Consider the following 27,382-nt stretch of genomic DNA (forward strand, 5'->3'; position numbering starts at 1 on the left):
GGGCGGGCGCGCGCGGGCGGGCCGAGCTCTGCTCTTTCACCTGCCGGGGCGGCGCGGCCGGGCCCGGAGGAGGCGGCGCCGTGGCCGCCCTGCCAATCACCTCGGCGCCTGGCAGCGCCCCCGGCAGCTCCCGCCCGCCCGCTCCCTCCTGCCAAACTGTTACCCTGAGTGTTACCGTCAGGAGCAATGACATCAGGGCTTTAAAACAACTTGTTATTCGGGGAGTAATCAGTTGCAATTAGGCATTAATTAAGTATTATGAAAGTTGATTATTTAAGTGAATTCGGCTTTCGACTCTCCGACTATGGTGAGTACGGCAGCGGGGCGGGGGAGGGCAGGGGGCGCCGCCGCGGGGCTCGACCCCGGCGCGGGCTGGGGGCCGGGCGCGGGCGGGGGCCCCCCTCGGCCTCGCGGGCCGCCGGGGCCCCCCGACCCGGGCCGCGTCTATAAATAGTTTCTCTTTTAGTTTAATAAACTCGAGAGCGGAGAGGAGCTGCTCCGAGTGTGCAATGCCGGAGCGTGAGAGCGACAGGGGAGGGAGGGAGAAACTTTCGTTCTCCCTCCCGGGCCCCCCTGTCGCTGCTCGCCGGGTCCTGGGGACTTGTCCGGCCCTCGCTGGGGGGTGCGGCGAGCGGAGGGGGGCGGGAGGGGGACGGCGGGGGGCACTGCGAGAGACTAAACAGATGTTTTTTCTTTCCCCTTCTGTTTTTGGCGTTCCTCGAAGAGTTTGGGACCAAAGAGAGGAGAATGGATCTTGGTACAGGTACAGGCGATGGGAACCAGGGGAGGCTCTTTCACTTTTCTTTCGGTTCTTTTACGGAAGTTAGTATTTTTAGCCCAATGAGGTAGCAGCTGAGCAGGGGGTGGGGGCTGGCCTGGAGAGGGTCCGGCGCCCGCTGCGCTTCTCGCCCTGGTTTCTGGATTGCGAGGCTTCTGATGATATTATTGTTATTATTTGTTACTTGCTTAGTGACTGTGACTAATTTGATGCTTGTCATTATGAAAGAACCGAGGGGAGAGGGAGCTGGGGGGCACCCAGAGAGAGGATTTAGGGGGTTTTTGTGGGGGTTTTTGTTCTCCGTGTTTTTTGAATGGCTCCGTGTTTGGTGTGTGTGTGTCTGTCTGTGTGTGTGTGTGTTTGTGTGTTTCTTTTTCCCCTGCAAAGATCTCTGTGTGTCAGGCTGTGGGGTGTGTGTTTTTATTTTTTTAGTGGGGGGTGGTTTAGTTTTTGAAAGCAGCGTCCTGTTGGGAAAGGTGGTTAGTCTGGTTTCGGGGCGACTGTCTCAAGGTAAAGGAATTTAATTTATTTGGGACAAGGCTGTGTCGCATGACCAGGCTGCTTATTATGGCTAATGAGTATTTTTCACCTGAGAATCCGTGGGATGAGGCGGCTGTTATCAGTTCAAAGTGAGGGGCCCAGGACTCTCTCCCATCCCCCTTTTGAGCTCCTCCCCTCCTCCCCCCACCCCGGGGGAGGGGTACATCAGGCAAACTACTAGATTTGGACTCTGGGTTTTGGGGGACCTAGTGTGGCAGTGAGGCTAGGGGTCCAGATAGCATGATGCTGGCCTGGGGCAGTTTATCCTGATATTTTGGTGTTTTTATTGGTTTTAATCTAATTTTTTCAACATTTCACTTCTCTTCCCATCTGGGGTTCCAACCTGAGCCCCGAGTGAGGTTTACCATAAGCTCCTCAGGCTTTCAATTAGCCCTCTCTATTGAAACCACATTTTGACCAGGACCCTCAGATCCTAGCCTGACAAAAGCCACTGTCGCCTTCTTAAATGTTTTTGAAAGAAGTCAGTAATAAACAGGCTGGTAATTCATTGAGGCTGATCTCTGAACCCTTGTGTCTCATTTATAGAAGAATAGGTGGCGGTTAGGGTTGTTATGTATAATGGGCCCAAGTTCATGGCATTGCCCCTTGGGACCCATGAGCTGACATTTGACCTTCTGAGGTCAAAGAGGAGTGGGCAGGGAGAGCAGGAAGGAGGCAGCACTGGGGTCCCGGGTGGGTGACATGGTCGTCAGCTTTGGGAAGTGGGTGTGTGTTTGTGGGGAGGGAGGTGGCTCAGAGTTTTGTGACAGTGTCCAGCCAGGTGTGATCTCGGGTAATGTGATGTGGAGATCCTCAGGACCTCTGTGCCCAGGAAAGGTGTGACACCCCCTGCTGGGCAAAGTGGTGAAGGTGTCTAAGGCCACTGCTGCCACCCTGCCCCTCCCTGGCCTCCACGCCCACAGAGAAGCAGCCCACCCCCACTCTAATCAGGTGTCTCATCGCCTCCTTCCCCTGAGCCCCACCCCCTTTCTTCAGAAAAAGGGCCCCCACCCAACCCAGCCAAGAAGCAGTCCTTACAGATGGGCAAGGCAGTGTGCACCACCCCCTACCTGGGGCAGACCAGCCTCTGCCTGTGGGCGGGCACAGCGGACCCAGCATTACTCAGCGGGAAGGCGGGCCCTCCTCGTCTTCCTCCCTCTCACCTGGTTGCCAGCTGGAGCTGGTGTCCATCCTCCTGCCTTACCCCAAACAGTCCCTCCCAGTCTGCTGTGGGCACACGACTCTAGAGCCCTTCTGGAGGGTGTCCCCGACGGGAGAGAGAGCCTCCCGGGCCTGTGGGTGGCAGAACCTCTTAGAGCCTCTCTCCTGGGCCTTCGGGAGACTTACTTCTCCCAGTACTCCAGGGATCGGCCCTGGAAGCTTTTCCTAGAAGCTGGAAGAGCCACTGAGGTGGACTGGTCCCTCCTCTAGCTGGAGCAGGGCTCTCCCAGCAGCACCCAGACCTGGATTCTGGCCACTCAGCGAGAGGAGGTCGGGGTGTCAGAGTTCTGACTGCTTCCTGGAGGAGTCATCTGGTGATACCATCTTAGCCTTTTCTTTGAATTTGGAAGTTTCGCTTAATTTCAGAACTTCAGAAGAAAAACATTTTTTTCCCTCTTCACAAAAAAAGGGAAGCAGGTGGGAACTCTGAGATCCCCCTCGGAGCCCATCTCTGGGCTGACTCCGTGTTCATCTTCCCTCAACATCTGGAATGTACTTCTGGACCCAGCCATGGCCGAAGTTCTCATCACTGGCCAGGGCTCATTGCTGGGACTGTGAGGGGCTCTCTTCTTTGGCGGGACCATGGACAGCTTCCACCTCTAGCACAGGACAGGGCTGGAGGCACAGGCCCTAGAGAGGTTGCTGGCGCCAGGGACCCTCTAAGCATTGGCTCATGGGTTAACATCCTCTCCAGCCTGGGACAGGTCCAGGTCCTGATGCACTCCGTCCAGACGCCATTCAGTGGTGGCAGAACCTAGGCTTCTGAGGAGAGGATAGCGGGACCTCAGGACCCTCAGGGGCCATGTGGACCCCTGTTCCCCCACCATAGTTCAGCCAAGGGCTGGATCAATCTGGACGTCTTTAGCAATAAAAAATGCCGATGTCGTCCTAATTCACCAGGCCCCGAGATGACAGCAAATTTACATTTTTTAATTAAACTAGCAGCCAGTTTTTATGAGAGGGGGTTGGGTTATGCAAATCAAATGGTTGTGTACGGAAGATTAGGAGAGTTTGGGAATAAATTCCACAAATGCTAATAAAAAAAAGGAAAGGGAAAGAGAGGAGGGAGGGAGGAGAGAGAGGAAGAGAGGAGGACATAGTTCCATTAGGCCCTTTTAGAGTGATTTCCCTGGGGGAGGGAGCCAGGCAGGGGAGGGGAGAGGGGGAGAGAGCTTTCAGACACAGGTAAATCCATCCTGCAGTTGGGAAGCTTCCCAGGGTTAGGCCCCACTCGGCTGATGGCTAGGCCCCAACAAGACAGGAGGCAGGGGTGGGAGGACCGTGAAGCAACAGTGGAGGTTTGAGAAGGACCTTGCCCTTGATTCTCAGGGTCTGCTTGTAACTGCCCCCCTTCTCCCCAGGGAGAGCGTGAGAAGAAGAGCAGAGGCTGTCCAGGGCTAGAGCTGTCTATCAGGATCCAAGCTAGGCCCTGCCAGGTCAAGGGCCAAAGAAGCAAGAGAGCAATTTCAAGGGGATGGCCACGGACAGAGAGCCAGAGAGGGGTGGCACTGTCCACTTGGTAGCCATGGTGTCAAAGTGAGGTCAGTGGGAGGAATCGGCATTCCTCGCTGAGCCAGACCTGCTTCTTTTTCCCTGGGATAAGCTCTGCTGGAACTCCGAGCCAGGACCCCCTGGCCTTGTGCACAGACACACCCCCGCCATTGCATCCCAGCCCTGGCCTCAGCGGTGGAGGAAGCCTGAGCAGGTTGTCCTCAATTTTCCTTCCTCAAGCCTTCACTTGGCCAGATACACCTACTCGACCAGTCTAAGCTGGGGCCAGTCCCTGCAGTCAGGTTGGGCACCGGTTTTGCCAGTCTGCTGCAGGGGGTAGGTGCCATCTTGGCAGGAAGGAGCAGTCAGAGCCAAGGACAGAATGGGCTGTCTCGGAAGTAGCGAGTTTCCTGGTACCATTCAAACAGAGGCTGGCTGTGACGTGTGCGGGGACTTGAGCATCAGATGACCTTTAAGGTCTCTGGCTCTCCAGCTCCCAGCTCGATTTTACTGGGGAGCTTCAGTGGGGGCAGTTCGTGGGGGAGGGGTTGAGGGGACGAGGTGAGAAGCACATTGTTTGGGCTTTCTCTTTGGAAGAAGACATTTGAGACCGGCGGCTCTGGACTGAGAAGTGGCCCTCGAACCAGCCCTGGTCCTGGCATGAGACGTCAGAGCAGAACACAGGATAAAAGCCCAGGCGTAGCCGTTCTTGCAACAGGAGGCAGAGGCAGCAAGGACAGATCTGGAAGGATCCCTAGAGGGGCCCCACCCCGGGCCCTTTTTTCCTGTAGGGACCAGCCAGGAGAACCCATTAACTTTCCTCTCCGAGAAGGGCACTGGGGCCACTTAGTCAGACCTCCGTGCGGCCTCGCCATCCCTGCAGCCATTGGCCCATCCCCCACGGCCAGGGAATCTGGCTGAGTTGCAGCTTGGGTTTTTATGATGGAAAAATAAAATAGATGGAGACACCTTTGGAGAGCTGAGTCACGCAGCAGCATCTCCTCATTAAAGCTGCTGCCCCTGGCTCAAGTCCCTGGGCTGGGGATCGGGTGGGGCCCGGGAAGATTCTGGGCGCCGGCCCCTCCGCCTGGACCCTTCCAGGTTAGTGGTGCGCCTGCCCTGCCATCAGCCTCCTCTGGCTGGCCCACCACGCTTGGAGGGGTCAGGCCGGTTCTCCCCCAACCCAGGGCCCCAAGGCTTGTCCTTTACCACTGCCCTGAGCTGGTTTTTAAACCTTGACCACCCTGGCGTCTGCCACATCTCCTTCTCCTCCTCCTTATCTTTGTGGTGGGGTCGAGGGGCATTGCTCTATAGTAATTCCTTGCCTGTGGGTCCCCAAGGCAAGCAGCAGCTGTTTCGGGGTAACTGGGCCAGGGTACAGCAGGAGGAAGAAGGAGGGGAGGGGTAGAAGGCTGGCGGTCCCAGGGGGCAGAGGATGGCCTATGTCCCTTGGATCCGCCCAGTGGAGGGAGACAGATGTGTTCATCAGCCACACGGGGCAGAGGAGCACGGGGCGGGGGAGCCCAGGGACTCTGTGAAGGAGTGGCCTTTGAACCTGATAAAGGGTGGGAAGTAGTAGGACAGATGGAGATAGGCAGGCAGACGTTCCCTGCACCGCCCAGCACCTTCTGGACTTCACACGACCTTGTTTCCCTCTTGCCTTCTAATCCTCGGCCACCCACCCCCCAACAGAACTCCTGCTTCCCATCGTGCAACCATAGCCTTCTGCCCTTTTCCTCCAGGCCATCCAGCGCCCTAAAGCCAGGCCTTCCCAACTACCTTGCCCTTCTTCCTTGCAGCCTCGCACCCAGTTGGCCCTGGAAAGAGATAGGAGATAAGAGGCTGGCTGGGGTCCTGCATCTCTGACGATCTGGTTAGGCCCATGGCAGTGGTGTGTCTAGGTGACACTCAGACTTCTGTACCCTGGCCCCCAGAAGGTCAAGGCCAGCAAAGTGCTTTCTTTTGCTACTTCTGCTCCTAATGGCGACCATTAGAGTTAGCTCTGTGTTGACATCCCCTCCCAGCACTCGGTCCGGGGCTGGTCTCGCGCCTTCCCACTGTTAGTGCTGGTGGAATTGATTGATTGATGGGCCTCTTCACCAAGTGCCTCCCGGCTTCTTAGTGGGGGCAGGAGGAGGCAGGCAGGAAACGTTGGCCGATTCCCTTGGGACCTGGGTTTTAGCTCCTTGAGAGCTTTCTATAGCCTGGTTTACAGGAAGGAGTGGGGCTGGGATTAAGGATGACATGAAGGGGGCCCAATGAAAGAGATAGGCATTGTATGGTTAGATGGGGGCCTGTGTTAGCTACTAACTGTGACTCCGGCTTGGGCCTGGAAGGGTCTTTGGCACCTGTAGCCTGCTACCCTGTGGGGCACAAGCAGGCAGTGGCCGATGCACGGTCGATACATGGGACTCTCCTCCCCCTCCTCCCCTGCCCATCTCCATCTCCCCCAAGCAGACCTCACTGTAGCATGTCCATCCTCTCTGGTCCTGCTCCCAGGCCCAGGCCTAGGACCCCTCCAACTAGGTAGACCCAGTGCCAGAAAGAGGACCCAGACTGCAGTAGAAGCAGAAAGAGGGCCGAGACTTCGGCCTTCTGTCCCCTGGCATGGCGTTTGGGCTCCTCCTGAGCTGGCTGCGGTTCATAGAGCTTCCCACAGGCTGCCTCCTGGGGGTTCTTCTGGCTCCACGGTCTTGGCCAGTGCCATGGGCTCTAGGCTGCTGAGACTCTTCTGAAAGCCAGGAGGGCCCTCCCTGTTGCCTTCTGGCCTGAGGCTAGGGCACAGCCTGGCTTTGGGGGAGCAGCGTAGAGGAGGGGAGTGGACACATCTCGTGTCTCCAAAGACCAGGGATTCCCAGAGGAAGCCTTCTCCGGTTGAGCTTTGGCCTGCTTTGGCCTTTTCTTATAGGGCTTTCTCCGTGAACTCGGGGGACCCCTGGGAGGGAATGTGCTGCGTGAAAACTGACGATGAGTAAGCGGGGGTTCCACCACATCACTATCACCAGAAGTGCATCTTCTCCTTGGCTAGATCATCAGCTCCCTGCAGACCAGGGCCTGCCTCCCTGTCATCCCCTCTGGCTGGAGAGCCCAAGGGCACAGCAAGCCAGGTGGGCTGCCTTGGGGAGGGGGTGGCCAGGTGCCCCACTGCCCAGCAGGGGGCGCCCCAGGGTATCTGCCCCAGTTCTAAGGACAGGGATGCTGGGCCCAGGTCTGGTCCAAGCCTTCTGGCCGTGGGTGGGGGGAGGGGGAGCTTCCCATCCCCACCCCCAGAGGTTCCTTGGCTGAGTTTGTTTTGCCAGGGTGACCTGTTTAATCATCTCATTTTCTGGTGGCCGTTTATTCCTCGTTTCCACGGTTACGGCCCCATTAAGGGGAGAAGCAATAAGGCAGCGAGTCAAACAGGTAATAAAAACATTAAGGCCCATGTGCACTGAGGGAGGGCGGGTGGGTGGGAAGGGGCTCAGTGAGGTGAGACGGCCCGGGGAGAAGCAGAGGTAAGAGGCCGCCAGCCTTGTCCTCCAGAGGCCACCAAGAGGGCTCCTGACCAGTGGAAGCAGAGGACCGCTCCCCATGCCCCTGCTTCTGAGCTGCACCCTTTGGGGGCCAAGACCCAGGGCTAACTCAGAACCAACCCCAGCCCTCGGTGCCCTGGCAACAGGCTGTATGTTGGGAAATAGCTCAGGAAGGAGAACAGTGAGAGTGACAAAAGCCCCCCCAGGACTCCTCCCGGCTGGCTTCGCAGCCTGGTCGCTGGCCTCACCTCACCCGCGCTTGGTGGGGGTGGGGGATGATTTCTGACATTGTTTTGAGCTCTAGAACTTTTTTTCTGCCAACTTTATCAGAAAGCATATTTGTGGTGAGTGCTGCTAACAGGGCCAGTCTGGTGAGTAAATATTCCTGGTGTGGACAGCCCCGTGACCTTGAGAAGGAAGAGCGTGGCAGGGGGGCCAAGGGCATGTAGGGGAAAGGAGACCGAGTGGCCCCGGTGCTGTTGGGGGGCCCCCTAGGATGGGGTGAGGGGGCCGAAGTGTTTGGGTTTGGCCCTAACAGTCTCTTCCCAGCAGTGTGGTCCGTCTCAAGCTCGAGTGACACTTGGCTCAGGCTGGGCTGTGTGACTTTCCTACTGGTGGACTGGGCCGGGAGCCCTTGGTGTTGCTCCCACAGAGGAGTTTCTGGCAGGTTCTCCTCTGGGCTCCATAGAGACGCGGCCCTCCCTTCCTTTCAGAGATGGAAGCTAAAAGGAGAGTCAGCCTCTTGCCAAGCCTGTCTGAGCCCAGGGGCACGTGCCTCCTTCCCTAGGGGCCTCCTGAGTGGCCCCAGCCCCTCTGGGTGGCCCTCGAGATTGACAAGTGAGCAGCCGGTCAGTGGGAGAGACTGAGTCTTCCTCAGCCAGGAAAAGCAGGGCTCTGGCCGGAGGGGCAGTGTCGATGTGTGCTTGAGCCCGCCGCCGCTGCCCTGAAACCCTGGCTCGGTGGCTCGGAGAGAAGAGCAGAGGTCCGTTCGGGGCGCCTCTGGGTGAGGGGCATCGACTTTCTTTTTCTCCCCAGTGCTCTGATCCTTTGCAAACTCACCGAGGTTTGTGTCTCCAATTATTAATTTCAAAGTTGATTTCTGACTCAAGAGAGAGAAAGAGAGGAAGGTCTGGGAAATGGGGGAAACCCTCTGGCTGGGAAGTGTGTCTTGGGAGTGGACCTAGATGAGTTAATATTCCGATCAAACAATTAAAAATAGAAAATGTGCCCGCGGCCCCAGCTGCTGAGGCTTTTCGGCAACTGCAGGTTCACGGGGCAGGTGGTGCTGGAAAGGCGGTTTTCCACAAACAGCAAATATCAAAGACTACCGTGCGTCCCCCCGCTCCACTTCCCTCCCAGGACCCAGGACAGGTGCCTAGGGGCTCCCAGCTCTCCCCAAGCTCCCCTTGTGGGCCTGGAGCCGGGGTCTGTGCAGCTTCAGGGCGGCCCTTCTCCCCTGCAGGGCCCAGCCACAGTGGTGAGGTCATCGCCAGATGCCTTGCTAATTGCTTTAAGAATCTAACTTAAAATAAGATGAAAACTTATATTCCTGGGTGAGGAGTAATTTCCCATTGAATAGTAAATTAATGGAAGGGTTATACCAGGGAGCTGGCTGGGAGGCTGTGCTCATCTGATAAATCCAAGTGGCTTGGGCAGAACAGGTCTAGACCCGGGGCTCCCCTAAACCTCAGGCCAGCCCCCGCCTCTGGCTCCTCTCAGACTCCACCATGGCCTGCTGAGCTGAGAGGACACATCCCACCTGTGCTCAAGGTCCCTGTCAATGGTGGGGACCAGCTTTTCAAAGCCCCCAGGTGGGAGACGCTCCAGTCTGACGTCCCTGAGGCATGGGAAGGCCCTGGGTGGTCTGTTCACCTGGGAGCACGTCTTGGGCATCCAGAGAGCACCTTTCTTGACAGCCAAGAGCACAGAACTTCGGGAGCACTTTCCAGCTGTCGCACTGCGGAGTCACCAGCATGGTGACCAGCCGTCCTGGTTTGCGCAGGACCGGAAAGACCCACGTCCTGTGAACACCTCAGTTCTGGGGGCAGGTGGACAGGCTGATTGACACGGCCCCTCCCTTGGGGTCCCGGAGAGCCCAAGCACCTCATGGACTAGAATGCTCTCTGTCCAGGATGGGTGACTTACAACTGGCTGCACCAAAACACCCAGCTCCGTGGGCTGCTGCCTTCGGCGAGGAGCGGGCGAGCTCAGGCGGGTGTGACCCACACCTGCCCGGGCAGGACAAGGCACTACCTGGGAGCCTCTGCTGGACGTAGGAGGGGACTTGCCCCCGTGCACCCACCCCACGCCCCGCCCCTTTTCGCTGAGCCCTTCCCTATGGCGAGGATGGGCACCTGGGGCAGAATCAGGACAACAGAGCACCCCGCCTGCCTTCCGAGAGATTCAGAGCTCGCCACGTTTTTTTTTTTTTTTTTAAAGATTTTATTTATTTGACAGAGAGAGAGACAGCCAGCGAGAGAGGGAACACAAGCAGGGGGAGTGGGAGAGGAAGAAGCAGGCTCATAGCGGAGGAGCCTGATGTGGGGCTCGATCCCATAACACCGGGATCACGCCCTGAGCCGAAGGCAGACGCTTAACCGCTGTGCCACCCAGGCGCCCCTCGCCACGTTTAATATCCCAGTTCCCCGGGAGAAAGACAGGAAGTTGTCCTCTGTTTTGCAGGGGGGGGGAAACAGGAAACCCAGAGATGGGTCAGGGAGAGGGACTCCCTCCCATGGGGAAGAGGGACTTGCTGGAGGACCCCTCCACTAGCCGCCCCGTCCTGGATATTTCCCGTGCTGCTGGGCCCCCTGCCCCAACCATCTCTGGGTCCCCCCGGATCCCACCTGCAACATGTGGGCACACCCCGGGCTTTCCCTGCAAGATAAAATGTACTTGTTCAGGCGGTCGCATTTGGAGCTCTTTGCAGGACACCTCCCCTCAAGGCCCTTGTTACTGCCTCTCTCTTCAGAAAGGGGTATCCCCTTCTGTTCTCGGGGAAGGGTCGAAGGGGAGTTGGGAAACATTCTGACTTGTCTCTTTGGTGAAATGGAAATGAGCGGACTGGACCCAGGGCCCTTCAGGAGGAAAGGCGAAATGAATGGGTGTTCTCCTAGGAGACAGGACGACAGGCGCGTGTTCATAGGATGTGTTTCTGTGCAAGCATAGACTTTGCTGGAGGGGAAGATCGGGACGTTTCCCCTGGTTCACCGGGAGACCCTTGCAGCTCGGCTAAGAGGGGCATATCACCACTGGCCCTCATGGCTTCTAGAAGTAATGGGGCCTCCTTGGCAACCGTAGAGGATAACCTTGCTGCTGTCCCTGCGTGGGGTTTGAGCCCCGGCGCTGTACTGAGTGTGGCAGGTGTAATCCTAGAGAGGACCCCACTCCTTCCCCCATATTGACCACACTGCTTCCAGAAGTAGGAAGTAGCCAGATGTTCTTGGGCCGACTGAGGCTGCTTGCGTGGCCTCATCTACCTTCCTACCGCACACCTACACCCCCCACCCCAGAGGAAGGAATTATGGGGCAGTAGGACTGAGAATTCCTAAACAACTCAGGAAAGCATGCTCCAAGAGTGAGCCAAGCCGGAACCGCAGATGCTGTGAGCCTGGGTTGTAACTACAAGGGCAGTGGCTACGAATGTTCCGTGTCCTATGGCAGTTGCCGTTCAAGTCGATTGGTGAACTCCAGGCCGCGGGGATCGGAGCGGGCCCTCCTCTGTTCATCTTGTGTCACCCCCAGGGTGGGGGAGCGAGGCTGGGTTAGACAGAGGGGACAGCCGGCCAGCCAGCCAGCCCTAGAAAGGCAGGTGGAAGGAGCAAGAGCCAAATAGACAGCCTGGAGCACCCGGGCCCCAGGCGAAGGAAGCAGCCCCTTGCTCGGTCCTCGTGGGCCCCTTTCCCGGGCCTGCCTGATAGGAAGGGTCACTGGGGGGCTTCCTGGGAGGCCTTTAGATAGGTGGTGAATGGAGCTCCTCCGTGGAGACTCCGGGGCAGGGCCAAGAGCCCAGAGAAGGAGCCAGGGATGTTTTGTGTTTCCGGGTCCCTTGGGGGCCCAGGGGCAGATTGAGACAGGCTCCTTGCAGGGAAGGTGTTAACAAACAGCAGGTGATTAAACATGACAAGCGGTGACATTTCTGTGCAGGGTTCTCAGTCCCGGCAATGCCAAGAATGAAGCTATAAACCCTGACATTTTGTGTTATGCACTGAGAGGTTTTTAATAGACCTCTCTCCCTCTTCCCCAGTCAACTTCTCCTTCCTTCTTCTCCCCCCCCACCACTTGTGGCCACTGCCCCCACGGAAGCCTCCTGCCTCCCTATTCAGCCTGGCCTCCAGGAGCCTGGCCTCAGGGAGCCTCCAATTCCTGCGTCTCTGCACACCCCCGGGGCTCTGCCTCCCTCACCCTGCAGCTCTCCTCCGAGGCAGGGCCAGATCTCCCAGCTTTCCCACTGCCCTCCACAGCCTCTCCCTCCGCTTTGATCTCTCCCCACAGTCTGCACTCCCTTCTCCTTTTTTTGGGTCCTGATCTCACAGCCTCACCCTCTGCTGTGGCCGTCCCAGTTGTTGGCAATGGCAGGTGGCTGTCCCTGTGCCCTCTTTGTGTTAATAACATTTTCAGACAGACTGGCGAGGGGCTGTAGGGAGGCGGTGGGGCTGGGGATGGGATTTTCCCCCATCTTTTTTCAATTTCCTTTTCTCCTTTTTGGGACAGAGACAGGAGGTGGAGGGAGAGCACTGCACCACAGTGCAAACAGTTGCTGGATTTATTCCGAAGGGGCCTGGCTGGCAACAGTTGTTCCTCTCCCAGAGAAATGTTGGAACAACTGGGGCCTCTTTTGTTCTCGAGGTGGAGCCCTGCAAAGGGCATTTGGAGGTGAGCCTGAGGCACAAGAGGGTCAGAGACCCAGGACCTTCAGCCTCAGTCCCACCCAAGGGAGGAAAGTTTCCTAGAGCTCCACAGGCTGTGCTCAGTGCAGAAGCCAGGCCGCACCCCTGATCCCCGCTCTTCCCCTAATGAACTTGAGAAGCACTTAGTTTTCTGTATTCATTCCGTAAATATTTATTTGGGTCAGGCGCTCTGCTAAAACAGTAGTCCCGTCCTACGGATCCTGCGGTCTAGGGAGATAGAAGGGTCATTAAGCGCGGCCACATGGAGCAAGGTGTCAGGAGAGGACGAGGACCGGACCCTCCAGAGTGTGGTGATCCCGGAGGACTTCCAGGAGGAAATGAAATTTCACCTGGGACCCACGCACGAAGGATGCATCAGGGTCTGGGTGGGATTAGCTGGGCCCTGAACTGGAGGGGGTGGGGGGGGGTTCCACAGGTGCTGGCTGGCAGGGGTGATGAGCTGTGCCAGCCCACTAGGGTCGTGTCCCTTCGAGCTCTGGCTAACTGGCCTGGGACTTGCTCTTCCAGCCACCCTTCTACGAAGTTGACCCATCTGCACCAGGCACGGTGCTTGGAGGCAGAGCAGGAACGCGGCTCAGCCCTGTCCCTGTGGGAGGGAGAGCCGCCAGGAAGTCAGCAAGTGCCACGGAGGAGTGGGCTGCTCCCACTGTGCCTCCCGGGAGGCCCCTCTCTGCTGATGACTCACTGGAGAGAGGGCAGGAGTGAGTGTGCGGACTGCGTGGAGGCAGGAGCCCAGGGGAGCCCAGCTGGGACAGTGTTGCATGTGTGTCTGCTTACTCCCGCTCTTTACCTCCTGCACCTGCTGGCCTCCAGGAGGCCCTCCTCGGACTCACAGCTGGCCTCCCTCCCGTGCCTTCGGTGGTGTGCGGAATGCTCCAGTACTGGTGTGTCTTCCCCAGTAGACTCTGAGCCCTCTGACACCCGAAACCGTGCTCCCCGAGTTCCTAGGGTCAGCGGGACCCTGGGAAGTATCTGCCTATAGGTACTTGGGATGTATTTGAGAAACTCACCTGGGCCCCGGAAGAGGAGGACGTGACCTAACCCTTAGAGCAAGAGCAGTGAGGAGGCTGAAGACAGACCAGGGGGCCCCTGGCGTCCAGGAAGCCAGGCTCTGGGGGTCCAGGTTCAGTTTCCCCACCCAACCCGAGCTGGCCTCACCCTAGAGTCATTCAGCCAGAGCAATGGGGCAGCCATAAGGCCTGCTGCCTAGAACGGCCTCATGGAGCCTTTAGAGTGCTTCCTTCCCCACCTTGCTCTGCCTTTGCTCAGAGGTCAGACCCAGGACATCCTGCCTCCATACTGAGTCCCTGAGGAGGACCAGGTTAGCTTCCGGTCCCTGTTAAAGGGTCCAGGGCAGATTTCAGCCATAACTCCCCTTCCCCACCCCATTCTGAGCCCGCCTTTCTGCCAGATTTGGCCTGGGTCCCATCATGCTACCCCTTGTCATCCACTTCTCAGAGTCCAGCCAAGACCCCAGGAAGGCCCCAGAGGCTCAGCCTTCCTGGGCCCTTGGCAGCCAAGAGGGAGGAGGCGTGCCGAAATGGGAGGGGAGGGGAGTCCCAGAACCAGGATTTGGCCCCCTGCCCCTGCAGATCCGGAGCCAGGTTTTACTGTAATCCCTACATCCTGTTGCAGATCCTTAATCAGCTGGAGCCCAGGTTGGGCCGGACCCTGTGGTGACACTCGGGGCTGTAGGATGGAAAACCTGAAGTGGAACTTCTGGAGTTGGGGTTGGGGGCTGCTTGGAAGAGGCAGGTGGAAGGGAGGAGAAGAGAGCCAGTGCAGGCACAGGATGTGGACAGAGCCCAGAGCCGCCACCCACCCGACCCAGGCTGGGGGTGGAGGAGCAGCTGTTGCAGGCTGGGAACCAGGGATATAAGGGGATGAGGAGGGGCCCACGTGGGGCCCCCTGGAGAACACCAGAGTCTGTGGGGGCTGCCCGCGTTGCCTGTTAGCACCATTGAGACAGCTGGCCCTGGAGTCGCTCAGCTAGTGAACAAGGGCTCCAGCGGGGAAACAGCAGAGAGGGGACCCTGGGTGCTGTGGGTTCCAGGGGTCTACACCGACCAGGGCCTAAGTGCAAGGCGGGAAGAGCCCCTGCCTTGCTAGGAGCTCTGCTTCCTGAGGAGGGCTAAGGCAGGGGACCCAGAACTGTCCTGCTGGGGGCCTGGGCAGCCAAGGGGACTAGGCTCCTCTGGGGAGCAGCAGGGGCCCCTGAGCAAGAAAGCAGGCTCCTAGGATCAGCCTTTCCTTCAGCCAGGAGCAGCCGGCCCTGGTCGTCCAGCCTGGCTCCGCAGTCCCTGCCTGAGTCAGGGGAAGGGTTGGGGGCACAGGGGAGTGTACTCCTCCTGGACCTTAACTCCATCCCCTCCCCCCAGGAGCAGTGGCAGAGCAGGATGGGGGGAAATGCCCAGGCCAGAGACAACCACGGAGTGCAGGCCAGCAGTGGGCTGGCTGGCAGCGGGCGGGCAGACCAGCGTCTGTCCTGCCGGGGCCCAGGCTGGCTATGCAGACAGCCTCTTTTCTATATGGAAATGAAGAATTTAGGCTAATGGAGCTCAACCATCTCTAATTTTGCGATGGCAGGAGGATTTTGATTGAAAGTAATTAAGCAAGCTAGCTGTAAAATTAATTAAAGCAAAAGGGGGGGATTTTTTATTGGATTGGATAGCGATATAGCGTCTGTCAGGCGGGGGACGGATGGGGGTGACCTGAATCCTCTGCCCTCCCCCCTCCCACTCGGGACGTTTATGTCACTTTAATCTCCTTACAGCGGCTGCTGTGCATTTGTTTGAAATAATCAAGGAAATATGGTCAGAAATTGTCAGCTTTCAGATCTAATTTACCTGACGGCCCCTGCGCAAGCCGGCGCGGCCCGGGGAGTGAGCGTGCGTGAGCGGGCGGGGGAGCCTGAGTGGGCACAGAGGACACCAGTCTCTCCAGCCCCCTCCCCAGCCCCAGGCCCCCTCCCAGGGCAAAGGGAGGGGCTCCCCAGGCCTGCGGGCACCTCCCTGGGACAGGCCCCCGCCCCACCCACCTGCTGCCTCCCCCTCGAGCTGTAACCAGCTTTGGGTTTAGGGCTATAGGATCAGGGAGGTGACGGTAATTCCTTACTCCAGATGGCTGACAACTGCTAAACCCCTCCACCAGGGCCACAGTTTTAAAAATACTCCTAAATTAGTCCCCTCATGTCGTTGGCGGCCTTAGCAAGGGGATTGTGGAGATGGGCTGTAGGGAGGGTGGGGTGGCAGCGTCAACCATCACACCCCTCTGCCACCTGCTGCCGTCCCTGCCTTCTCTCCCGGGGCTGCCTCTCTCCCAGGCCCTTCGTCTAACCCCAGAATGGTGCCTTGCCCTGTTTTCCCCTTCACAGCACAGCTCACAAGTTCTGGGGGTCTCAGTCTCTGCAAGAAGAAGGTTCCCTCCCTCCAACACACATGCTCCCGCCCTGCGCCCAGGCAGGCTCTCCCTCATATGGCCACCCACCCACATGTCCTGCCCCTTTTCCAGGGGGTAAGCCAGGCCGCAGAGTCCTCTTGTGCTTTCCTTGGGTTGCTTGGAGCCTGAACTTCAGGCCCTGTACCCTGGGAAGTGTTGGTTCAGAGCCATTTGGGGTCCTTGCCCAGGTGGGCCAGTGTGGGGTTGAAGCTTTTCCAGCAGGGAACCCTCGTGGGGTTTGGGGCCAGTGGGCCCTGGAGCAATCTGCAAGGGCTACAGAAGGTTCCCCTTAAAGCACAAATGTGTAGTAGTTTGATCTGCTGGTCATGAGAGGGCCCAGGTGGGGGGGGGGGGGCGGTGTGAGGCTCCGGATTTGTCTGGTCCTGACGGGTTAGGGACATGGGCTTCTGACGAGTCTCTCAACCTCCTGGGCCTCAGTTCCCTTCCAGTTCTAACGTTCTATGCAAATCTGGGACAACCTGTGCTCTGATCACTACCACACTTGGGAGCTCCTTGTCCAGCCAGAGCTCCTTGCCATGCCCCTGGGACCGGGAGAAGGTGAAGGTTCTAGAAACAGAGTGGATTAGGATGAGCGCCCTGCTCCGTTTGCCCACGTTACAGCACGCCTGTTAGAAGCCCTCTGTCCCCACCTGCCCTCCTTCCGCCAGTCCTTATCCTAACCCTGAGTGTGTCTCCCCGTTCCCACTCCAGCTTTGGTGCTGGGTGACTCGGGGTGGGGGGGCCTCCTCCAGCAACAAGGAGGGTTGAGCCCCTGACTTCCCTCCGAGCAGAGCAGCTAGGGGATTGGGAAGCATCGCCTGCCCCCTTCTTGAGCTCTCTCTGCCTGACCCCCCCACTCTCTGCACCTGTGAGTCACTCATCTTGGGGGAGGGGGTGGAGCCCCAAAGCACTCTGCCCAGGAAAGGGGGAGGAGAGTCCTTCTCCTAGTGGCTCTTCTCCACGTCTTAAGGGCAAAGTTCTTCGTGCCTAGAGCCCAGGCACCCAGAGGTCATTTGGGCACAGCACTCCCCTGGCTGTGCCTGCAAGAACTTGGTGAGAGGCAGGGGCATGGCCGGACACCATGGGGGCCAGCCAGAGTCCCTGCCCTTTGTGCCCGCCATCTGCCCAGGAACCAGATCCCAGGAGACACAGGGCTAAAAGAGCATGTCTGGCCATAGCCCAGCGCCTCACCTCCACGTGTGGCTGTCAGCTGCTCACGTCAGCCCCCGCAGCTGGGATGTGGAGGAACGAGCCTGGGAGCCAGTGCCAGGGACCCAGCGGGGCTGCTCTCCCTGGGCCAGGGGCCAGTCTCTGGGCACGATCTGGTCCACGCTGCTGCTGGTGGGCACCAAGGTGGAGAGCGGCTACAGCAGAACTCAGATGCCCAGACAGGCCTGGGCAGGTTGGTTCACGGAGGCACAGGGAGGTGGGGAAGGCCAAGAGAAGGGTGAAGAGTGCTCTTAAGGTCCTCATGGTGTCCCCAAGTTGGCCCTTTGCTCTGCCCTGGTGGGAAGAACCTGAATTGGGGGTGCTGTACCCCAAACCACTCTGGGAATGAATCCTGTGCAGTGAGGAGAGAGCCGTGTGCGGTGGCTTCTCTTAGAAGGACAGGCATTGGTAGTGGGCAGGCGAGGGCCACAAGACTGGCCACGGGCTCTGAGATTGTAAGGTCAGAGAGAGAACCCCCCACAACATAGCCCAGGACAGCCCAAGGAGTCTGGGAGAGGGATGAAGTGAGGGCATTTGGGGGCTGGTAAGTCCGAGGCCCACCCAGCAGTATCTGGTACCTATCACCTGGCTGCCTTTTGAGGACTCACATGCATTGTGGCCTCCGAGTGCTCCCGCCCACCCTTCCTCCTCGGCTCCCAAGGCTTTAGGAAGAAGCAGCGCGTACTGGCCTTGTCCAGGTGGAGCCCCTCCTCTTTCCAGGGCTCCTCTCTGGCTCCCTGCCATCCCCTATAGCCAGGTGTCTGAGCCTCTAGGTGGAGCTTGTGGAGGGAGAACCAGAGAGGGTGAAGGATGACTGGCTTGACCTTGGACCAGCCCTCCAGGCCCGGCTCCCTGAGACCCTTTGTGAGTGAGGTCTCCCACCAGCGGGGGCCCACCCTGGCCTAGCCAGCCCCCTGCTTCCTCCCTTTACATGGGGCCCAGCGTGCATGGGGCTGGCTAATCTTCCCGCCGCCGAGAGCAGAGAAGAGTCTCTCTCCCCTGAGTCCTTACTCATGCTTCGTAGTGCTCCCTTGCTGCTGCCACCAAGGACACCGAGGGGCCCTTCCTGGACTGCCAAGGGTCAGGCTCACCCGGAGGGAGGGAGGCCTCCCAAGAGATGCTCTGGGACTCGAGGGCGGGAGGGCGTTTGGGTCTCAGTAGCCTAGACAGCTGAGGGCCCCAGGAGAAACCAGGGTTTGGGGGGTTGGGAGAAGCAGGAAGACCCAGATTTCCTAGATCTCAGGGAGGCTGGACTCTCTGCCCTGCCTGCACCAGCCCCCAGCTTCAGGAGAGTTCTCAGGGGTATATGGTGCCCCAGCCACAGGAGCCAGGAGAGGTACCTGGCCGACTGGGAGAGGAGCCCAGAGTGGCTGGGGTCCAGCCCCAGGAACCCTTAACGGCAGGGTCTGGCGATGCCCACGGTGCTCCCCCAGCCAGGGCCGTGCCGGAGTTGGCTGGATGTAACCGAGGCACCGGGCTCCTGGAAGTGCCCGGGGCCACGCTGGGCTCTGGCAGGGCAAAGCCTCAGCCACCCATATCGGTGGTTTCCTGCCGGCGTCAGGCCTTCTCTCCTGCTCATGAGGCACCCACCCCACTCCTCCAGATCCTGGGGGTGGGGGGTGCGGCTGGTGGCCCCCCGCACAGCCCTGCGTGAACCTCCCAGGCCCTTCTTCCCCTCCCTCTGGTCTGGCCGCGCTTCCTCACCCTTCAGGCCTGAAGCCTCCCTGGCCCAGTCCCGGCTGCGTCCTCCGTCCCCCCTGGCTTCACAGTCGCATTTTGCTGCCAGCACAGGGCACTGAGAAACTGCTGGCACTGCCAAAAACCCTGTGTGCACTACGACTCCCCAAACATCCCTTTATTTTTATTGTTCTGTTAATTACTGTTTAAACTTTAATAAGTCACTTCGTCAGGAGGGGGGACCTGCCGTGAGCTTTTCTGTGCAAACATGGGCCCGGGAGTGACTCGGGTGTAATATAACCCTTTATGCGATGTGGGAATGTTTAGATTGTAACAGAAACTTGTTATTTTAATGACAGTTGGGGGGGGATCTGAACACAGAAGGGGAGGAGGGTGGGCTCCCCTCGGTCCCCACCGAAGGCTGGGGTGGCCTGGCGCAGCAGGGGTGCTCCCTTGCTGCCGCCACCAAGGACACCGAGGGGCCCTTCCTGGACTGCCAAGGGTCAGGCTCACCCGGAGGGAGGGAGGCCTCCCAAGAGATGCTCTGGGACTCGAGGGCGGGAGGGCGTTTGGGTCTCAGTAGCCTAGACAGCTGAGGGCCCCAGGAGAAACCAGGGTTTGGAGGGTTGGGAGAAGCAGGAAGACCCAGATTTCCTAGATCTCAGGGAGGCTGGACTCTCTGCCCTGCCTGCACCAGCCCCCAGGTCCGGGAGGGAGCAGCCTTTCGCCCTCCCGAGGCAGGGACCCTGCCCGCAGTCACCAGCCAGTAGAAGGGCAGGCCCCACGTGCTCCATGGCGCTGTGTCAGACATGTCACTCGACGCCATCCTTTCAACAGGCTCATTTCAGATGAGGACTCTGGGGCCCAGAGCAGAGACCAGACTTAAAGTGGCAAGCTTTAAGAGGAGGACCAAGTTTCTAATGTCAGTTTGTCTGATCTGGTGCTGCCAAAGTCCCGGTCCCCGAGCGTGGATGGTATGGGAGGGCCAGGCACTGTCCCGCGATGGCAAGGCAGGGAAAGGCTCCAGGCACTGTGCTGGGGACCTGGATCATCTCCCTCAGCCCTTGGGCAGGGCTCACCCCTTGGGCCCCTCCTCCCACTCCCCATCTGGAGGAAGGGCTGCAGGTGAAGGGGACATGGAAGTAAGGGTTGTCCCCAAGCCTGGGCATAGGACACTTGTCCTCTTCCTCACAAGACCTGGCTCCATCTCAGGGAGTTGAGGCTCGGGCTCAGGGTGGGGGTGATGGTGGCCGGGCCGCCCCCCTCGCTCTGGTGTCCCCCATCCTCTTACCCAGAGGCACTCCTGTCCCAGACCCCCTTCTAGAGCAGGTGATACCTGGAGAGGGAGCTTTTTCCAGCATCTGTGGGTCTCCTGCTGGGGCGTGAGGACATCTGGGCCTGGTTTCCTACTTTGTCTTCACTCAGTCCCTCCCTCTGTCTATCCATCCATCCATCTATCCATCCACAGAGCTGAGCTTCTGCTCTGTGCTGGCACTGGGTCGCAAAATGGCATGAGCCCCGTGCTTGCCCTGGAGGGCCCATGCCTGGTGAGGCTACTGAAGGGGTATGGGGGGAGAGCCCAACAAGGGGGACTGTCCCCTGGCCTGCCCAGGTGCTCTTGGCCAGCCAAGGTAGAGACCCTTGCCCTCCCTCCGCTCTCTCCCCTCCCTCTGCGGGCTGCCCCCACAAGGGCCCCCTCCCCAACCCTCCAGTGGGCAGGGCCAGAGGTTCAGGGCCCGGGCTCCCTGGAGCTGGAGGCGAGAGCCCCCCAGATGGCAGCGGTGTGGGTCACGAATCGCTGAGGTTTTCCTTTTCCGAGCAGCGCGTTTCCCTAAATTGTCTTTGACTGCGTGCATGGGTAATGAAAGTTTATGCCCTTGTTAGAAGGACAGGCGGCCAGTTCTAGTGAGAACTGGGGCTGTCTCCCTGCCAGCCCCCCCGCAGTCCCCCTCCCCAGCAGGAGAGGGAGCAGGAGGAGCACAAGTGTGTGTGTGTGTGTGCCCGTGTGCGCGCACACACACACTCACTCCCCTCCCTGGTGGATAAGAAGGCTGTTAGGGGAAGGGAGAGGGGACAGGGAAAAAAAGAAAAAAAAATTTCCATATTTGTGTAAGTTGCTTTAAAAGCATTTTATCATGTCATAAAAAAGGGAAAGTACTCTCAGAAATTGATCCTCTCCGCCAGCCCATTGGACAGAAGGACGTTGGGATGTTAATGGCCATCCTGCTCCAGGGTGGCTTATTAAAAAATTTATACATAAATGCTTAAAATTGCATAAATTATTTAAAAAAAACCAACAAAGTAAGCAATTTGAATTCCCTCTTTTCCTCCCCTTCGCTTGGTCCCCCTTCTGCGACCCCCCCTTTTCCGGCCCCTCGGCATGGTCCTCCCGTTCCCGGGGCCCCCCCGCCCCCCTCCTCAGGGCTCCCCTCCTGCTTCTTCGACTTCCCACCGCACCCCCAGCACCGTCCGCCCTGCCCTCCTCTGGGCTTTCCCAGCCTCACCCACAAATTAACGGAACAGCCGGCCCACCACCAAACACTCACATGCACACGCACTAATAAAAACACCACTAATGCCCCAAATCGCGAAATTAAATATTAAGGCCAGAGGAGGCGGACGTGGAGCGGAGCCGCTGCCACCGTAGCCGAACTTGGAGCTGATGAGTGTGTCTCTCACAGGCGTGGAATGTCACCCACACATCCCGGAGACTGGAGTGGGGAGTTTTATGATGGTTTTTCATTGATTTGTTTCCCCAGCGCAGCTGCCGACCTCTATTGAGGGACAAACATAATCAGCACTGACGCAAATTAGATGGTTATTCGTTTTGAAAATTGACAGAAAAACAATAAAAAAGATGAAATGCTCCCAAATCAATAGATATAATGAAATTCAAATAATCCGAGAGATGAGGTCTCCATGGCAACTGATAATGTGGAAAAGAAAACAATTTAATAAAGGACAGACACACTTTGAAAACAGATTGGGCCCAGGGAGGGGGGCGGGCTGGCGGGCGGAGGGCTGGAGCGGGCTGGCGAGTGAAGGATCACTGTCCGTCCCAAGGACACCCGCCATAATTAAGCGAGGCTTTCGGCCCCAGAAAGTGCAGATTCAGGTTTTAATACACAAAATTATTTCAGGAGCAGTGAATCGGAAAGTCGTTTGTAATGACCTTCCTGAGAGGCCCGGGCGCGGGGCATGTTGGAGGCTGGGCGGCCGGGCCGGCTGAGTTATGGCATATTTGTGTTTTTATAGTGCGGAGGGGAGGGGGTGGGGGGAGGGGGGGAGAAGGTTAAACAGTATTTACAGCTCAGTTGTTTTCAGAGAGGAAAGAGAAATAGAGTTCACGGGAGATGCGGCGGGCAGGCGGGCGGGTGAGCCGGGAGGCCTCTGGGGCCAGGTGGGAGAGGTGGGCCCCGGGCAGGCCTTCCCCCCTCAGGCCGCCTTGCCTGGCCTTGGGCATCCGCAGAGGAGGCCACGAGAGGCCTCTCCCGCTCCGCTGCCTGGTGTGGCCCAGCTCGTGGGTCCTTGCGGGTCCAGGTCCTCTCCGGGGATGGGGGTGGGCGCCTGTGTCCAAGCCGCCTGCGCATCCGGCCACACCTACTGGAGTAAAAAGGTGGGGCATCCCTGTGGACAGGTGGCTCTGGGCGCTCACCGAGCCTTGCCACCCTCCGAGGCGGCTGGTCAGTCCTTCGGATGGTGCCACCCTTCTTGAGTCCTGTGCTGTGTCGGCAGGACTGGCGGAGACGTGGGACCACTGCGTGCCTCCCTGCTGCTTTCCTTGGCTCCACCTCCCCGCTGAACGCTTACCTTGCCACACAGAAGGGGAAAGCTTGGTCCTTTGGGTTTGCAGAGGCAGGGGCCACAGAGAGTGGAGGGGACCAAGCGGAGCCCCTGCCTGGCCCTCCAGAGCCCCTTCCCCAGGCAGGGCATCTCAGGCATGAGCGCCCAGCCCTGGGGGGGGCATTGGAGGCTCCCCGCCCTTGGGCTCTGATTCCCTTTTCGGCTGCAGGAGCCCTGTTTATGCTCTGTTATCATGACCACACGCGGCACGGCTGGTTTCCGGGCCGCTCTGCATGTGCACGTGTGACTTCTAATATGATTGTACAAGTACGGAGACGCCCGAGTGTGTGTGCACGTGCACGGTCTGTGTGTGCGCTGTGTGTGTGTTTTAAATCTCCCCTGGGTGGTAGCTCTTTTTTTCTCCCCTTCCTGTTTGGTTGTGACCTGGGGGAGATTGATAGCCAGCCTGTGCGGTGGATGCTAACAGTTCCCCTGATTTATAGAGTTACTTACGCTAAGTGAGGCCACTTAGACGCGTCTGGATAGTAAACCTTTTAACTGGACTAAAAAATCATAATAAATAAATAAACAAAGGGGGGCAAGTAGGGCCCGGTGGCCGGGGCCCCCCCACTTCCCGTCTTAGCGCTGTTGGGGACCAAGGGACCTGGCCGAGAGCCCTGGGGAGCAGTGGCCACTGCTCCCACCCACAGAAGCTGGGCAGCCCTTCTGTTCTGAGCTGGGAGCGGGCTCAGGCCCAAGCCCCAAGAGAGGACACCCTCTCCTAGGGGACAGGTGCTGGCTGGGGAAGGGAGTCACAGCTGGAGAAGGTAGAAGATAGGGGAGTGAACTGTGCTGGCAGTGGGGGCGAGGAGAGTGGTGGGAGGGATGGTCAGGGAGCTTGGGGGGAGCAGGGGATGGGGCACCTGTCTCTAGGGGGACCTTTCCTGGCTCCCCAGCCTCGCGGCCCCTGTGGGCACCTGGACTTTTCACCACAGTGATTGCACTTGTAATTACGTGAACGTCTGCCTCCTCGTCTAAATTTGAGCTGGCCGGGATGGCAGGAACCAGGACAGTCTGTCTTGCTCACATCGTATCCTGAGGTTAAGCCCAGAGCCTGGCCTATAGAAGCAGCTCAGAGGGGGTGTTGAACAAACATAGACACATCCCCCCAAAACTGGGGCTTGTAGCCCATCAAGTTCAAGTTCTTAGGGATGACAGGGTGGAGGTTCCAACATCGCCACCACCCTGATTGGGAGGCTGTGGGAGGCGTGTGTGGGGTGTTAGACCGTGACCTTGGACATCTGAGCCCCGTGGGAGTCCAGTTCCAGCACTGATGCTGTGTGACTGTGGGCAGTTACCATTCTCACCAAGCTCTGCTTCCTCATCTGGAAAGGGGGACAGGTCAAGGCCTCATGGGGATGTTGTGGGGAGGGGAGGGTCACTGAAGCGACACCATGAAGTGCCCAGTGCGGTCCCTGGCACAAGGGAGGTAATTTGGAGGGCGCCAGCTGCCCTCTCACTCCGGGCTGTGGGACAGGGCAGCCACCAGTGGCCTGGCAGTGTCTGTGGCCCCTGAGCCGCCTGGCCGCAGGCAGGTGGGCCCTGGAGCATCCCCACCCCAGGGGACGGGTGCCTGGCCCCTGCCTCCCCACCTCCTGATATACAGCGGGCATTAGGCTGCCCAAAGGGGACACTGCATCCTTAGGAAGAAATATGTCCTCATTTTTCTTAAACACCGTTTCCACTGAGTGAAATGTTTAGAAGGGACGCACAGGGAGAACTTTATTTCCTACCAGGGAGTTCAGAGCCACCAGGCAGAGCCCATAAAGCACTGGGAGCCTGGTAGCTGACAGGCCGCCCGGCCCCGAAACACATTACTCACGAGTGGGGGGGGGGGCCTGCCAGGCCTGCCCAGCCCCCAGGGACTGCCCCCCCCCCACATGGCAGGACAAGCAACTTGGAGACCCAGGCAGTGGGCGCTGGGCACTGGAGCTTCTCATCCCCTTGAACAGGGGCTGCGCAGGTCAGGGGAGGCCCTGGCCCCAACCTGGCCAGGAGGTGGAGCCGTTCCAGCCACCCCCAACCCCTTAGTCCCCAGAGATCAGGGCCCAGGGGCCCAGGTGCAGCTACAGGAGCCCCCCTGTCTCCCCCGTAACTGGCAGGAGCCCTGGCCTCCTCAGCCTTTGGAGGGAGTGATGAGATTCCTGCCATAACGGGCCCTTCTCCCGAGGCCCTCCCTTCATTTGATTTCTGAAGCTGGCTGATTTGAATATTTATAAATATCAGTAAATTATTTATTGTAGCAATCTGCTGCACCATTTTACCCATTGCAGTTAACACTTTAGGGGGCTCCGTGTTATGGGAACCGGGAGTGGGGGTGAGGAGGAGACGGGGCAGAGAGGCCTGGGACTTCCTACAGCCCACCCAAGAGCCTGAACTGGGGCCATGATGGCCGCTCCAGGGCCTTGCTGAGCCCGGGACCTTTGTGAGCCCAGGCTCTGGGGTGTCTTCGTGGCTCAGGATCAGTTGCCTCTTCTATCGGATGGGCTGATGGCAGTCCCTGCTTCACTGGGTCATCGTGAGCGTATCATGAGATAGTACCCAGAAATGTACATGGAAGGTCCGGTTTCTGCCCCACCTGCCTGCCACCAGCATCTACACATCTCAGAGAGGAGAGCTGCTTGCAGGTGGGCTGATGGAGTTTGGAGCCCCGGGAGAGAAGGTTCAGACCCTGGGAGCTGATGAGGGGGGTGTTTGTTGCTGAGGGGACGGCCTGCCCACGGCCAGGCCCCCCAGGCTCTCTGGTCTCCCCTCTCTCTCCTGGGCCGGGTGAGGTTTCCACGTCTTGGGATCTTGTGCCTAGATGTGCCCCACACCTGCTTGCTTGTCCCCCCCAGGGTTCAGCTGCCTTTTCTCAGGTCCTTGCTTTCCAGAACCCTCCCACCTTGCCGTCCTGTGGCCCTTTCATGGGGCGAGAGCTGCCCAGGGCCCTGAGCTAGCCAGGGGGAGAGCCAGGCTGTGCCCTGGTGCTGGGCCACCTCCTGAAGCTCACCCCACGGGGCCGGGGGCTAGAGGCTGGGAGAGCCGCTGAGCTTGCTGCCTGTGTGCAGGCCCTGGCTGCTCCTTCCCCCGGGGCCTGACGGGGCCCACCTCAGCTGCCTTGCCCCTTGCCTCCTTTCTGGAGCCCGTCCCTGAGTAAGCAGTGCAGGAGTCCCCTGCCTTCCCACCCTCTGGCCCAAGCCTGCCTCCTGGGCAGTATTGTTCCCAGAGGAAGTGTCCAGTGTAAATAGGGCAGCGGGCAGGCTGGTGGCGGGAAGGAGATGAAAGGGGCAGTGACAGGGCCGGGGACGGATGGCTTCCTCCCATTGAGGCCTGGCCACGGCGTTTATATTTTAGGGAAGAAAGTCGGGGGAATGTTTACATGGACAGGAGCCTGGGGTCAGACCACGAGGGGGGTAGTCTGTATGTCCCAGGGCCCTGATGGAGGGGGAGGGGAGAAGGGCTCCGCAGAGTGGGCCGGAAGGCGGATGGGCAGGCAACTTGGACCTTAGCTCTTTCATACCCCCTACCGCTGCCCTAGCCTCTGCCTCCTGCCCTGCACCCCAGGCCCACACGCCTTCTCCACCTCTACCCCTGGGACCTGCAGTAGAGTCAGAGGGAGGGCAACATCTGGAAGGCAGGTGGGCTGGGGCAGAGCAGCGGCTGGAGGGCAGGTGTGGGGGTGGAGGCGGAGCAAAGGGGCCTGTGGGCTGGGGGTGGGCCCTGGGTGCACAGCTGCAGCGCAGCTGGTGGGGGCCCAGGAGGGACCGAGCCAGGCACACGGCCGAGACCAGGGGCGGGTGGGCTGGACTGGGTGGGCCCAAGTGCCGGGAGGCTCCAGGGTGGGTGGGAGCCCAGAGAGGGGGTGTCACCAGCAGCAAGGGCAGCCCTGGGAGCTTCTGCTTCCCTCTTCCCTGGGATAAATATTTATAGATCCATTTGCTGTCTGCCATACACACTTGGCTGCTTACCTCCTGGTAAAAATAGAGCAGGCTCCCCTACTCCCCCCTTCCCTTCCCCACTAGGGCAGGGGACAGAGGGGGCCAGGTGAGGCCTGCTGCCTGTAGTTCTGTTGGAGGAAACTTGGTGTCGTGCAGCCTGGCGGCCGGCCCAGCAGTTGGGTGGGATGGCGTGACTAGGGGACCCATCGCTGCGCTTTGAGGAGGAACCCATGTCAGTGCTTGGAGACTTGGGTGGAGGCAGCACAGACTTGGAGGTGTGGGTCAACTTGGGCAGAGCGGGCCCCTGGCCTGGGCAAGGGTGGGGCCCAGCAGAGCCAGGGCCCCAGGACCGGGAGGACTGGTGTGAGCCAAGCAGAGCCTTCGCCGGCAGTGCGCTGCCTGGACTGGGCTAGGTCGCCGGGCCGCTGGGCCAAGTGAGGCCATGTGCACTGGCAGCCGGCTTCAGGGCAGGTCTGGGGCATCGTACAGCCGCCCGTGTGCAAAAGCCTGGTCTCCTTGCGGGACAGGGTCCCCAGGCAGGCCCAGGTGTGGTCATCCTGTCTGAGCATGCCTCTCAGGGGCTTCGAGGTGTGGGAGTTTTTAGGGTGTTGACCCGTTATAGGGAAGCTCCTTCCTCCCACGGCCCTGGGAGCAGAGCCCCTGCCCCAGCTTCTTACCTCTGTAGGTGGGAACTCAGACATGTGCATTCCTCTGCTGAGGTACGCGCCAGGGAGCCCTGCCACTGAGGGGCCCCAGTGGGGTCCCCTGTGCCCAAAACCAATGTGGGCTGAGCCTCTCTGCCAAGCCTACCACGGGGTCTGGCATGCAACGGGAGCTGACTAA

General features: G+C 59.2%; 1 protein-coding gene across 4 annotated transcripts in view; it reads left to right on the forward strand.

Annotated features, from left to right (window-relative positions):
• Nucleotides 1–27,382, forward strand: part of CASZ1 (castor zinc finger 1) — a 147,857-nt gene that overhangs the window by 92,073 nt on the left and 28,402 nt on the right. For 2 of the 4 annotated variants that reach the window (XM_045776893.2, XM_087858731.1), the window contains exon 4: nucleotides 725–763. In XM_045776893.2, the coding sequence (XP_045632849.2) occupies nucleotides 748–763 (16 nt within the window). In that variant the 5' untranslated portion in view covers nucleotides 725–747. Of the gene's footprint in view, nucleotides 1–138; nucleotides 308–724; nucleotides 764–27,382 lie in introns of those variants that run through there. The other 2 variants (XM_045776892.2, XM_045776894.2) reach the window with 2 other exon arrangements.

Source organism: Ursus americanus, chromosome 33 (genome assembly GCF_024610735.1).
Source record: "Ursus americanus isolate L20-20 chromosome 33, mUrsAme1.1.p, whole genome shotgun sequence".
Taxonomy (NCBI): Eukaryota; Metazoa; Chordata; class Mammalia; order Carnivora; family Ursidae; genus Ursus; species Ursus americanus.